The 15,171-nt window shown below is 35.7% G+C and overlaps 1 protein-coding gene across 1 annotated transcript in view; it reads right to left on the bottom strand.

Annotated features, from left to right (window-relative positions):
* PLXDC2 (plexin domain containing 2) overlaps positions 1-15,171 on the bottom strand; it is a 470,362-nt gene that overhangs the window by 61,214 nt on the left and 393,977 nt on the right. Inside the window, exons 10-12 of the mRNA XM_003806690.6 lie at positions 10,752-10,812; positions 4,901-5,051; positions 3,379-3,417 (exon numbers count right to left, since the gene is read on the bottom strand). Coding sequence (XP_003806738.2) covers positions 3,379-3,417; positions 4,901-5,051; positions 10,752-10,812 — 251 coding nt within the window. The remainder of the gene's footprint in view (positions 1-3,378; positions 3,418-4,900; positions 5,052-10,751; positions 10,813-15,171) is intronic.

Raw genomic sequence — 15,171 nt, 5'->3', positions numbered from 1 at the left:
CTGGACCTAATATAAACGTATCAGGAAACTCACTGCACAATTGAAGATTCATCAAGAGTGACTTAGCAGATTGTAACTCAGTCTGGGTCCTCTCAATGAGAAACCCTGTTGTGTGACTTAGGTATCCAGCTGCTCAGAAGTATTTAATGCTTTCATATCAAAGATGAAAGAAAAATCTCCTGGAAACTGAATGTATAATCATGTCAGCAGTGGATCCCATTAAGAAAATCAACTATTTTAACCCATGGAAATGACCCAGAAACACTCAGAGAGAAAGTAATGCAATAACTAAGAAAGACAATGTAGGGAAAGGCAGTCATTTGTTTCTAGCTACTTACTGACTACTTTGAAAAATGTCACCCTTTTTCCAGAAAAGTACAGGCCCCTAAATAAAAATGCTTTTAAGAACAGCCAGTTAGTCACCAAAAAGTAACTATGTGAGATGACAGACCTGTCAATCTGCTTTATTATTGTAACAATGGTATTTTCTATATGTAGTCCCATAAATTCATGTTGTAAACCTCAAATATACATATTAAAACTTATTTTAAAAAACAGCGGTCCAATTAAATAAATTAAATCAAGAAATCAAATGTGTTAAAATTCTTTGCAACAATACAAATAAATTTACAAAAATTTGTTAGCTTGCATGTTTTTAAAAATTAACCTCAGTAAATGTTAGAAAATATTAAATTAGGCACACTTATTCATTATTACCTCAATCTTGCAGAAATGTTTATTAAATTGGAGTGAAAGGACGATTCTGAAATGTTTTCAATATGCTTAATTAAATAATGAAGTTAGATTTAAATTGGTAATCCTTCCTGCATCTCCACATTCCATAAAATAAAAAACAATAGCACACTTACTTAGTCAGGATGCTATAAAAAGCAGTGTGTGATTTCCCTTAAGTACCCTTTTGAAGAACCGTTTATCTTAATACTAGTCAGGCTGGTCTGTTCTAACTGCGCTTGAATGTTTTCAGGAAAAGTGCTTTGTTAACAACCATAGATATAAAAAGAGTCTGAAGTCTAATTGCGATATTTTGGAATTCTCATGAATGCCTGCTGCATATCAATTATGTAAATATCATCTGAGAATCCAACAGTTGACTCTCTAGTATACCAAAAATCCTATGCTTAAATCGTAGGATTTACTTAACAATTTCTTAGCATCATAAGGCACTGCTTTAAGAAAATCTTCGAAGTTTTATGATTCTTTGATGGCTCAAACAAAACTAAGTATTTTCATTGCGATAAATGGTAATGTTCTAGAAAACTCTTTATCAAAGTATATTCCATAAAACATTAAGTGCATGACATACTACTCATAAAAAAAGTGTTGGCCGTGCGTGGTGGCTCACGCTTGTAATCCCAGCACTTTGGGAGGTAGAGACGGGTGGATCACCTGAGGTCAGGAGTTCAAGACCTTGGCCAACACGATGAAACCCCGTCTCTATTAAAAATACAAAAATTAGCCAGGCGTAGTGATGGGCGCCTGTAATCCCAGTTACTCAGGAGGTTGAGACAGGAGAATCGCTTGAACCCAGGAGACAGAGGTTGCAGTGAGCTGAGATTGTGCCACTACACTCCAGCCTGGGCAACAACGAGTGAAACTCGGTCTCAAAAAAAAAAAAAAAAAAAAAAGTGTTAAGAGCAAGCAGTGGAGACATGCCAGTATGAATTCTTTATAACCGTCTTGAAGATTACTCAGGATGCATGTTCTCTCAAAGCAGAGATTTGTCTAAGCCTTGTTCATTTCTGTAGCCCCAAGCCAGCAACAATGCTTGGCAATTAGCAAGCATTGAGCAGAAATCAATGAATGAATGAATGATCAGTTTTCCAGCAGGGAAATTTCTTTAACTTTTTTTTCCAGAGTCTCTCACACTTATTCGATCACAAGAATCCTTTGTTTGTTTTTTCCTATTAGCAGGATAGAATATTTTAGATAAACAAAATAAAGAAAGAAGGAAAGGAAGGGAAGGAAGGAAAGAAAGGAAGGAGAGAGAAAGCATAGAAAAAAATCTAACAAATATACATATAATGACCACCCATATTAAAATTTAAAGGTAACAAGTAAAAGAGAAGTCTCTTGGGGACTCTTCCCCCATTCCATTAACTTTATACCCCGTCTCTTCCCTCAAAATGAGGTAACCCCAACATAGGGCTTATGTCCATATGCTACTAACATCCTCCTCTGGGAAATTCTTAATTGAAGGATTGCTAAAGTCCCTTTATGCCCTAAGATTTTAATATATTTCTAGCTAGTATATATTTTGCAGATGATCATTTCTAAAACTATTCACTTACTGCATTAATACAATGATGAATAAGAAATGAATGAAATAAAACACGACAAAATGATGCAAGACAATGGGAAATTGATATAATGGTATTTATGAACAGGCTAACTGTTCTCTCTTTCAGATGGATTGATATAAATTCTAAAGACATATATAGATATAAACAATGTCCTAAAAAGGCATGGAAGTACTAGCTACTTAACCTGAACTGAGGGGTTTTGAAACTATTCTCTACCATTATAGAGAAAAATATGCTTAACATGTATATATTGGATTTTGACTTACTCAAGAAATCATCTAGGGCTTTAAAGGCAAAACCATGCCTAGATCAAAGTCACAATGTGCTCACATTTACATAAAGATGCTGCCAAGAAGAGGACACCCTTTCCCTGAGCTGAATAAACAATTACTAATGAAAATCTCTTTTATTAAGACCCAGCATACATGAGCCAACATAGTTTAAAAGGAAAAAGATCTATTTCTAAAAACATAGCCAATATCGTCACAATATTGTTTCAGTAAAACTTTTTTCCCTCAAATTTTCCAGTACCATTATAGATATTTCTAAATTGTCTTGGAAAACCTTTAAGTATGTTACCAACAAGATATTCTTTCAGATATCTAAGTTTTGTTCTTTGCTTCATAGAGCTGATAAAAAGACCTAGGACAATATATTTTCATACTTGCTGTATTTCTAATTTTATGCATAGAAGGTGCTGACCAAGGAGACAATTTAGTGAAACACAATTAAACCCAATACCTGTAGCTGTGTAGATAACTACACACCACTATAATACAACAAAGACTAGACCAACAAAGAATAGCAAGATGTGTGGTTGAATTTTCCACTTTATCATTGGGAATTGGTGTCACAGTTTTATACACAAACACAAGGGTGAGGATTTCATTTCACTTTCAAGCCAACCCACTGACTCCTTCCCATGTTAAATCCCAACGGAGAATAAAACACAACCTCGCCTTTTATCTAGAAGCCCGTATTGCCTTTCTCATATTAAAATAAATGAAATGAATTCATATTTAAAAGATGTTTATGAAAGAAAAGTATCAATTCCTACCTCCATTATCTTTTAGATGTAGTGCTATCTTGGTATCATCTGGAAGAGAAATTCAAAGTTACTATAACAGAAAAGGATTGATTTCAAAGGAGCATAAATCTTATGACTAGTAATTGTCTACTAACTGCCTTGGTCGGAACATGACTAGATTTTGATAATTTATTGTGGTAATTTCTAGTGCAATGAGAGCAAGTCCTTGCTTTACATGATGTAGTTCTAAAATTTCCTACAGAGATTGTAATGTCAAGATTTTGGTAACATCTTGAATGATCCTTAAGTTCTACAAGAAAAGTAAGCAGTAATAATTAAAAGTTAAAATACAGCTATTTTTAATTCTCTAAAATCACTTATTGTAATTAGAACCTATAGTTATGACCTTATTTATTCATTTTAAAAAATCAAGATCAAGGAAAAGCCAAATTAATTGTGATAGTTAAGATTTGTCAATATTTACAAATTTAACTCCAAAAGTTAAATGTTTACCCATTGCTAGAAAAGATGACCAAAATTCTATATAAAGAGATCTTATCCTGACTGAACAAAATGTAGGATATGCTTTTTTATTTTACTGGTTATATTTCACTCTAAAAGGTAGGGTTTAAATTATAGGAATATTTTCGTGGACTTTAATATAATAATCCAAAATAATATGGATTAAAAGATAATGTTGCTTTTAAAAGCAGTAAAATGCACTTAGCAGCTGCTTTCCACCCCACTTTATTCCAGTTCACCTTATAATATCAAATTAAATTCCAATTAAAAGTTCCATATTTAATTTAATTTTTTATTCAAGCCAAAGAAAGTGAGGCTTATAACAATAAACAAGTAAGACCCATTTATCCCCCTCAAACCTGATTCGTGGCCAGTCTTATGTTTCTGCCCTCTCCCTCCTGGTGGTATCATTCAGAATAGAAAATTATCTTATGTTGGGTAATACACTTTCTTCCTCCTGAGCTGTGCCCAAGCATTAACACTCTCTAGTATTTCTGCCTTCCTTAGAAGAGGAAATAGTTGTTTTCAAGGACAATTTCTATGACACATACAGTGTTTCTGTATAGGTTATAGACCAATATATTTTATTGACTGCATTCTGGAAAACATTAGAATTATATATTAATAGAATTATTTATTGTTCAGAATCCAGAATCAACGGACATTTTATATGCATTTTGCCTTTCTAACCTGTGATTGTGAAGTTGGATTTGCTTAGTACAAAATTTAGCCACATAGGAAGAAATCTGTATTTCTTTTCTAGGAAGGAGAGGACAAGAAGCCAGAATCAATGGTAAAAGCTATGTCTTAAAAAAAGGCACAGTGCATTAAAAGAATCCCAGCATTTACTTTTAGTTCATAATAATTTTGTCTTTTTCCCCTTTGGAAATCCCTTAGAAATCCAGTTTGCCAAAGAATAACTTTAGAGAGACCTAGAGAGTAGGAGCTATTCCAGTACATGTCAACACAGTGATTTTTCCTTCCTTCAGGGGAAAAAAAAAAAAAAAAAAGCAAACTATCTCTTGGGTACCTTCTGTAGGGAGGCTGGTGGGAAACTGAGAAGTCACTGCTCTTCTGGTGGTAGTTAGGACCCTGAACTGGGTGGTTGTCGCTCCTACGGTTGTGGTGGTTCGAGAAGAAGTTTCCACTGGTTCTGTATTCTCACACATCTTCTCTTTTGACTAGTAAGAGAAAAGAAAAGGAAAACAAATGGAGTGATCACAAATCTATTTTTAGAACTTACATCAAAGAAGCTGGGCTGTAAAGCACAAAAGCCTCTCATATCAAGACAAGGAATAAATTACTTTTGTACAAGACTATATTAATGATTTTGCTAATTTATGAAGTTTATAAAATAGGAAAGAGAAAAAGATGGATGGAACAAGGCATTTCCCTTTTTAGATATTTAGGTTTCATCATTTACTGCTGTTAAGCTTTCATATTACTGTTTACCTTGCCCTAAATTTTACATTGGTATATTTATAAAAGACACACTGTCAAAAGGGAAAATTTATACTAGAAGAAAAACAGGTGCATAAAGATAAGGTTTAAAACATACTCAGGTTTGTGGAGAAAAAGTGCATTCCTTTCATATCAAACTGACAATGCTAAATCCGAAATATTTGCTAACTTCCCCATACTACTTCATTGTTTCAAAAATCATCTGTCACAAGTTGAATGAATGTCTAAAATTTTGTTTTCCTTTATGAAATATTCAAAACCACATAAGCAATGGATTGAACAGAACTCATGTAATCACTCAGCCTATCTTCCTCCTAGCAGAGCTATATTGAAAACATCAGGAAATGAGACATACTGAATTTTTTATTTTTAATTTCTGAAAACAAATCCTACAACCTTCACTGGTAACAACCTCCAACATCCAAACTTTTATAGCTTAGAAGTTGGTGTTTCTATCCACCTTTTGTGCCTCAGTGGACTCCCTCTCTCAGGTGGGCCTTCAGTAGAAAATAACTATTCTGGACATGAGTGGTTCTCATCCCACATTTTAAAATTATTGTTAAATAAATATCATTCTTAAACTTCTCTCATCATTAGTGGAGCACTAGGTGCCTTTCCCCTTGTTAATGCAGACTTCCTGAGACAGCCTCCTTTTCATTAATAGGATATGAAACAGGTTTATTCTCCACTTTAAGTCTAAACATACCAGGGTCTCATTTAATTCCCCAAATTCCAGTTCCTGCACCTCTGAGCCCCATTAATCTAATTATTTCCTTTCAGATACCACTTTAGTTGTCATCCCCACACCCTGGACTATATCTGTAGTGGAAAATGTTTTAGATCTGAAATCATAAGCTCAGTTATCCTTTTTCCATCTATCCCTGTACCTGTGAACTCCAATTCTTCTTATTCTTTGACTACTTAGAAAGCCTAGGAAAATGATTTTGTTTTTAAGTTTCTTTTTCCCCCATTACTTCAACCACTCATTTCAGTAGCTTCAAGCATCTTGCTCTATTTTTTTATTTTTTATTTTTTTTAGTTTTTTTTTCTACAACATCTTTAAAGAAAAGATCTGCCTTTTCCCTGCCTGCTCCAAAGCCAGGCACAGCTGGAGAATAATCACACAGACCCGCCATGGGGGCTCCACAAACATCTGCATCCTTAGCAGGGCCGTGCATACCACTTGGCAGCATTGCTGTGTCTTGCTAATCACCTCTCCCATTATGCTCAGTATGAATTTCAAGCTCTCTCCACTTTACCTAAAACTGCAATCCCATCATGATTCTCCCAGTTTTACTCCTTGGGTTCACCTTCCATTTCCTTGATAAATAGGCATGATCAGCAAGATTTCTTTAAATTTCTTAGTGAATCAGCATACTTACTTGACTCTGGGCTGACCTATTCTTTCCTTCTGTGATAATGAATGGGGACCTTTCCTTATAGCCATTCTTTCAACCTATTTCAACCTATGTCCTAGCTCAACTCAGCCCACCTTCACAGGTATTGTGAATTTGCTTATGTGATCATAGTCCTTTCTCTACAATATTTGCCACCTCTAATTCTCTGCTGGCTTCTTATCAACAACACTTAAAGGTACACAAGCATGCCTAATCTTATTTTGCAAACCCAAATTCCAGTTTGCAAAGGGAGGCAGTCCCAGAAGAGGGACTGCCTCCCTCTTCTCCCCAATGCATCCTGACATTATACTGCTTTCCCTCCATTCATACACAGTCATATTTCCAGAGAGATCAGTCTGCCTTGGTCTTCTCAGACTCCCAGCTTTCCCTTTTATGACAATCTTGCTCTTACCTAATCCAACTGAGTTGAAATTTCTCGTACCAATGTTTCTAAATATCTCCTTAGCTAAATATCCAACATCTTCCATGGTGTCCTACTGACACCTCATCAGCCTATGGTGCAGATGTCCACTCCCCTGTCTTGGTTTCTGTGACACACCCTCTCCTCAATGTTCTGACACCTCCCTCACAACTCCATCTCGATTTCCTTTTATTTATGTCAATTCCTTAAGTGTTGGGGTGGTTCTTATGGATCATTCTTGCTCTGTCACTTCATTCTATGCATTATCTTTTGCAATCTCTTCTACACCCATGACTGCAATGAACATCTTTATGTTGATTATTCATAAATCTATATTTCTAGTCCACATTCCTCTTTTGGATTTCAGGCCCAAAAAGTCATCTATTGACCAGGTGTCTGCATGTGAATGTCACACACATCTCAAACTCAAGGAGTATAGAATGGAACTTGCCATATATTATTCTCTCTTTGTGTTTCTATTGTCAATGAACAGGACCTAGTATTCCGTAAACAGGATCTAATGTTCAGTAAACACCCTATGTTTAAGGTAAAAATCCTAGGCTCAGATTGCTTTTGGCAGTAACGGCAGACTAAGGAACTAAATAGCCCTCCTATAACAAAACAAATAGATTCTGAATAAAACTTGAATTTTAAAGCCTTAGGATTTGCAGGAGGTAAAGAATATCCCAATGGTGCCTTTCCATTGTTTATTCCCCTCCCCACTCAAAAAATAAAACAAAGCAAAAGCTATGTGCTATAAAGACAGTAGGAGCTGTATACACTAAGGGAAGTTAAAAAAGCAGAATTTGCCCTGAGGAAAAAAATCCAAAATCAATATCGCTCTAAAGAGAACAAGCCTTGCAGCAGTAGTAGACAGGGGAGAAAAATCTGAACTTCTCCTCCTCACATTAGGGCAGAGACTTATGGTAGCCTGAAAATCCTGAGGATCCCATCATCAAATCTTCTTTGGTGGAAAACATCACCTATTTAGGTCTTAGAATAGGATCAGACAAATATACACTAAAAAAGAAAAAAAAATAGGTGTCTGAGAAAGACTCAGCAAAAACAATGACCACACTATTTAGATCACCAAAACTTTAGATAATGGGATCATCCAATATGGAATATACAAAAATCACACACAGAATATTTAAAATCATAAAAGATAAAATTGAGAAATGAACGGTTCACATGAAACTACAAAATACTTGGCAGATGTAATAAGTGTCAAATTTAATTTTAGATATGAAAAATATGTTTGTTGGAATTTCTACTTCAGTGAGTAGATTACATAGAATATTAAACAAGATGAAGGGAGAATTAATAAACCGGTAAATACATCTGAAGAAATTGCTCCAAATACAGCACAGAGTAATAAGGAAAGAGATTACATATAATAGAGGTTTAAAAATATGAGGAAAAGATGAAAATGTCAAGCTTTCAAAGAAGTCAGAAGGTGAAAATAAAGAGAGTGGAGAAGTATAGCTGAAGAGTACATTTATCAAGCTTGACACCCAACCAACAGGAAAACACACATTTTTCTTGAACACACATAGACCCTTTGTACGAAATGCCCATGTACTTGTTCATGAAAAATTTCCAATCAACTTTAAAGATCATAACATGTTCTCTGATGATGACTCAATTAGTCTAGAAGTCAATAGTAAAAAATGTAAATTTTAAAAGCCTCTGTAACTAGGAAATGTGATATAATTCATAATTTAATGTATTTCCAATAAAATGTTAGAAAGATGTATTGATTGATGGATTACAGATCTCGACAAGGTGAGTTTAATATTTATATGAAGGACAAAAGCCCTAAAATACCCAAACACTTGTGAAGAAGAAAAAGTAAGGAGATTTGTCCTGTATATAGTAAGATTTCTTATAAAACAACAGTAATTAGTACAGTGGGACACTGATCTAAGTACTGACAGAGCTTTAGAAGAGGAGAGCCCAGAAAATATACATAAAACAGGTGACTTTGCAAGATATTGCCAAAAGAAAGGATTAGTTAACAAATGGTGCTTGAAATTTGGCTATCCATCAAGAAAAAAAACCCCACGATACTGAATCTCTATCTTATATAATACATAAAAACCAATTCCAAATGGAATAGATTTTGACGTGTAAGACAAAGCTTTAAAACATTCAGAAAAAAATACACAAAAATAATACCTAGATGAAATTTGGTAGGAAAATTCTTCCAAAACAAGATGCACAGGCATATAAAACTCATCATAAAAATAAAAGATTCATACATTTGACAGATTAAATTGATAATTAATGTTAGTGAAATAAAATCATAGAGAAAATGAAAAGATAAACCAAATTTGGGAGAAAAAATATACATCTGAATTACATTCTCAATCTTTACACATATGGAGATATTCATTTTCAACATTTTATACTGAGGTAACTGATTATATGAAAGAAATGATTGTCTCAAAACACAACTATGGCTTTGTCAATAGATACTCTTTGGAATTACGTTATTAGATAAGTGAGGTGAGATGGATGAGCCCACACTGCTGTCATTCCCTAAATGAAATGCCAAAAGGTTGGTTATAGCTACACTGGCAATACTGCATTTAAAGTTCAAGAATGTTTTTAAAAATGTATTGCTCAAGATCTTTATGAAACATGCCCCCCAAAAATGAATTTTAAAAAAGTCTCTAAGTAACCATTGAACAAATAGTTTTTAAAACAGCATTTCGGCATGGCTTGCTTTGCTAAACTTTTGTAATTGTTAGCAGTTTTAATTCAAAATTGATACCCCAAAACTTAATGAAGGGAGAAGAAGTAAATGCTTTTCTTCATAAACTTTATAAGATATCTTTATATGATCTTGAAATGATAGTATAAATGCGATTCACTGCAAAGCTTTTAAACGGGTTAAAATTGTTTCTGGTGTCCAATTGCTTACATGACTTCACTGCATCCTTGTCTCTATCATGTTTCCCTCAGAGTTAACATTATACCATCTCTCTATGCCAACTAATGTTATACAATTTCTCATTTATTACAGCACATCAGTTTGCTGCAGTCTTCCACCCTCCACAATACCACTGGTCTTGCTGTTTGAATTACAAAGAGGAACAATGGTTTCGTACATCCTAGAAAAATAGCAAGCATTTAAGAGAACTCCTCTTTGCTCATACAGATTCCAATCCTGGCCCTACTATTCCCTAGCCATTTACCTGACTCTCCAAGAACCCACACTTCACCCCTCCCCACAAGCTCCCCTCACTCCTCCCCTTTCTCTCCTTGGTAATATGGGGGTAGTGACAGTGCAGGCACTGTTCTTCATAGAATGAATATGATAATGAAATGAGATAATACATATAAATAGTTAAGCCCCATGTCTGCATCTATTAGGGGTTGTAGCAAGTTGCTACAATGTAATGAAAATGTTATCTAATTTAACAAAAATAGCCAGCTGTTATTGAACCCCTAATATTTGCAGACATTGGGCTTATAGAAGGATTCTTCTCCTTTCATTAAGTTTTAGGGCATAAATTTTGAATAAAAATTATTAACAGTTAAAACACATATATATGACAGCTTGGTCCCAGGATTCTGTCACAATAAAGCATGTGTACCTCTTCAGGGCATCCACTGTCCACCCAGTCCTGCCGATGACGATCAAATCCACTGGAACATCTTCAAAGAAGACCACAATGCAGTTCAGAAAAGGAAGGATAGGGTGCAGGGTGGTGGACAGAAATTAAAAGTAAAAGATTAGTAGGTAGTTCATTCTCACATGTTCAGTTTAGCATAACATTAACTCTTCTATAGAACTCGCAACTGGAGAAGCAGGGAAATATTTAGAGGGTTGCTAAATAATCACTCATTGCTTAGGATGTCACTGTTAGGATCGCACATGGCAACCAAATCACTGTTAAAGCAAACTGCACTGTACGGAATACCTAGATCCCTGCACAAAGATAAGACCAATTGCTCTTCTATGAAGTGGATTTTCTTTTACCTTGTATTTTTTTCTCATCATTAAAACAAATAAATACACACTTTTTTTGCAAATATTGTATTTCATGATTTCAGGTTCATTCATTCATTCATTTTACTCATTCATTCAAGACCCACCATCACACAAACTCTTTCCCTTTTGTGCAGTAAAATGTTAACTTGGCAGTTGTGGGGTTTTCAGACCCTGCATGTTCCAAAAAAAAGACTGGCCCTTGACTTGCTCTTGAGAAGTAACCTCTAAACTCCTGGACTATCCTGCCTATTAAGAGTGTCTACCTCGGGTCTTGAGCCATGCAGATAGTTTATGCTGACAATTTGATTTATTGTGAATATCTGACTTCATTTACTTGGGACCCTGGGCCATGCTGTAACAGTTTGACCCTGGGGAGAGCTGACGACTGGAAGATAAGATTAGTCACAAGGGCATTCTATCCTGATGAATGAACCCTTAATAAAAACCCTGGAGACCAAGCTTGGGTGAGCTTCCTTGATTAGCAGTACTTGTTGTGTATTATTGCACATTGTTGTTGGGGAAATTAAGTATCATCTGTGCAATTCCACTGGGAGAAGACAACTGGCAACTTGTACTAGTCTCTCCTGGATTCCACTCTACGTGCATTTCACCTTTGCTGATTTTAACTCATCTCTTTTTCCTGTGGCAACCTTGAGTATAACAGCTTTTCTGAGTTCTGCGAGTCTTTCTAGTGAATCATGGAACCCGAGTATCTTCTTGGGGACACCCAGTTGCACTATAAATAGGTCATGTCTAAAATATCTAATTTAGCAAGCATTGTGTTAATTAGACTTTGTTCACTCATACTGTCTTCCTTGACTGGAATAATTTTCTGTCTTCCCTACGTACTCTTACACGGCCCAATAATTTTCTAAGACCCAGAAATTACTATCCAGAGCACATTCTGATAAAGCATTGCTACCATAGTCGCTCCTTTTAGGAGGTTTCAGTTATCCATGGTTAACTATGGTCTGAAAATAGGTGAGTACAGTACAATAAGATATTTTAAGAAAGAGAGGAAAAGATCACATTAATATAACTTTTATTATACTATATTCTTATAATTGTTGTATTTCATTACTACTTGTTAATTTCCATGGTGTCTAATTTGTAACTTAAACTTTATCATAGGTATGTATATACAGGAGAAAACATAGTATATATAGGGTTTGGTATTATCCTTGATTTCAGGCATCCACTAAAGGTCTTGGAGAAGGGGGGCTACTGTATTGCTGTGAATACATCTTACTTTAATTTTTGTCTCTTTTATGTAAAATCTCATGTACTTATGTGTTTCAGGAAGTCAGGGACCCCGAACAGAGGGACCGGCTGAAGCCATGGCAGAAGAATGTGAATTGTGAAGATTTCATGGACATTTATTAGTTCCCCAAATTAATACTTTTATAATTTCTTACACCTGTCTTTACTGCCATCTCTGAACATAAATTGTGAAGATTTCATGGACACTTATCACCTCCCCAATCAATACCCTTGTGATTTCCTATGCCTGTCTTTAATCTCTTAATCCTGTCATCTTCGTAAGCTGAGGAGGATGTATGTCGCCTCAGGACCCTGTGATGACTGCATTAACTGCACAAATTGTAGAGCATGTGTGTTTGAACAATATGACATCTGGGCACCTTGAAAAAAGAACAGGATAACAGCAATGTTCAGGGAACAAGAGAGATAACCTTAAACTCTGACTGCTGGTGAGCCGGGAGGAACACAGCCATATTTCTCTTCTTTCAAAAGCAAATATCTTTCAAAAGCAAAAAGAAATATCACTGAATTCTTTTTTTTTTATTATTATACTTTAAGTTTTAGGGTACATGTGCACAATGTGCAGGTTTGTTACATGTGCCATGTTGGTGTGCTGCACCCATTAACTCATCATTTAACATTAGGTATATCTCCTAATGCTATCCCTCCCCTCTTCCCCCACCCCACAACAGGCCCCGGTGTGTGATGTTCCCCTTCCTGTGTCCACAGGTTCTCATTGTTTTCCTCAGCAAGGAACATCCCTGAAAGAGAATGCGTCCCTGAAGGTAGGCCTCTGAAATGGCCGCTTCAGGGGCAGCCGTCTTCTAAGGTTGCAGCTGCAGGGATGAAATAAGCTCCAGTCTCCCGTAGCACTCCCAGGCTTATTAGGATGAGGAAATTCCCACCTAATAAATTTTGGTTAGACTAGTTGTCTGCTCTCAAACCCTGTTTCCTGATAAGATGTTTTCAATGACAATGCGTGCCCGAAACTTCATTAGCAATTTTAATTTCACCCCCGTCCTGTGGTCCTGTGGTCCTGTGATCTCACCCTGCCTCCATGTGCCTTGTGATATTCTATTATCTTGTGAAGCATGTGATCTCTGTGGCCCACACCCTATTCGTACACTCCCTCCCCTTTTGAAAATCACTAATAAAAACTTGCTGGTTTTATGGCTTGGGGAGCATCACGGAACCTGCCGACATGTGATGTCTCCCCCGGACACCCAGCTTTAAAATTTCTCCTTTTGTACTCTGTCCCTTTATTTCTCAGACCGGCCAACACTTAGGGAAAATATAAAAGTACCTACATGAAATATTGGGGGTGAATTTCACCCAATATCTGGCTGAATTTCCCCCGATACTTATGTCTTAATTACCAAACTTAGTTGAGAACGTTTGAAAGCTAGGGTCTTATATTGATCATAATATCCACTATATCTGATACATAATATCTTTTTCATATGAGAAATTCAAACTACTTTTGCCAGTCCATTGAAATTAAAGATATACATTGCCCCTGAATGTTAACATATAAACATATACGATACACTTTGGCTGTGTCCCCACACAAATCTCATCTTGAATTTTAGCTTCCATAATTTCCCTGTGTTGTGGGAGGGACCCAGTGGGAGATAATCTAATCATAGGGGCAGTTTCCCCCATACTGTTCTCATGGTAGTGAATAAGTCTCACAAGTTCTGATGGTTTTATATGGGGTTTCCCCTTTTGCCTGGCTCTCATTCTCTCTTGTCTGCACCATGTAAGATGTGTCTTTTGCCTTCCACCATGATTATGAGGCCTCCCTAGCCATGGGAAATTGTGAGTCCATTAAATGTCTTTTTCTTTATAAATTACCCAGTCTAAGATATGTCTTTATCAGAAGTGTGAAAAATGGACTAATACAATATATCTATATATAATATATAAAAATCCATGTTAATTATATTACTCTAAATAGATATCTATATATTTTTCAAAATAAATGGAAGCTGTTCAACTTTTGCCTTATATTTTCTTAGAGTGCTCAAAGCATTACTTTGCAATCTTTCTTTTTTTTATTATTTTTAACTTGTTTTGCAATGAGTCCACATGATAGCTCTTTCTAAGAACCCTTGCCAGAGATTATGCACCATGGGATGAACAAGCATAATTTAATTCAAGTGGAATGTGAAAACAACCCTCCTGTCAACACAGAAGACCATCTCTCTCATTCTCTCAGGGCATGATCCATTGAAGTTAAGCTATTTTATGCCTACCATCTGTGTTGAACAAGCTTAAGTGTGGAGTAAACATCAGTGTGGGATTTGGCATCCTAAATTTGAGAATCCCCAGTTGGTCAAGGCCATCTCTGGTTACCCAATGAAATTTTGATGTGTGGAGTCTATTTAATTCCAGATGAGTCAGATGAGTGCTCCCTCCTATATTTTCCTTTCGAGTTTGTTTAAACATTGAAGAAGACATTCTGTTTTGGAAGATGGGGATGTATCAATTTTCTACAGAAGAAAAAAACATTTTCTTGGGAGCCACCTGACCATAACCATAAGTAATTCAATGGAACAGATCGTTCTTAAAGCACGGTTTGTTTTCAGTTATTCTGTTTCAAATGTATCCAAAGCCAATGGGATGTACAAAATTTTACCTTATATTTTAATAAGACGGTGCCAAATCTTAAATTTGCATATCAACTGAAATTTTACCTTGGAATAATTAGTCCTTTAAATTATTAAATTAATCCCAGGGAAAAGTGCAGAAATGCAGTTTGC

The sequence above is a fragment of the Pan paniscus genome, chromosome 8, assembly GCF_029289425.2.
Source record: "Pan paniscus chromosome 8, NHGRI_mPanPan1-v2.0_pri, whole genome shotgun sequence".
Taxonomy (NCBI): domain Eukaryota; kingdom Metazoa; phylum Chordata; class Mammalia; order Primates; family Hominidae; genus Pan; species Pan paniscus.
This window is presented reverse-complemented; position numbering and strand designations above follow the sequence as displayed.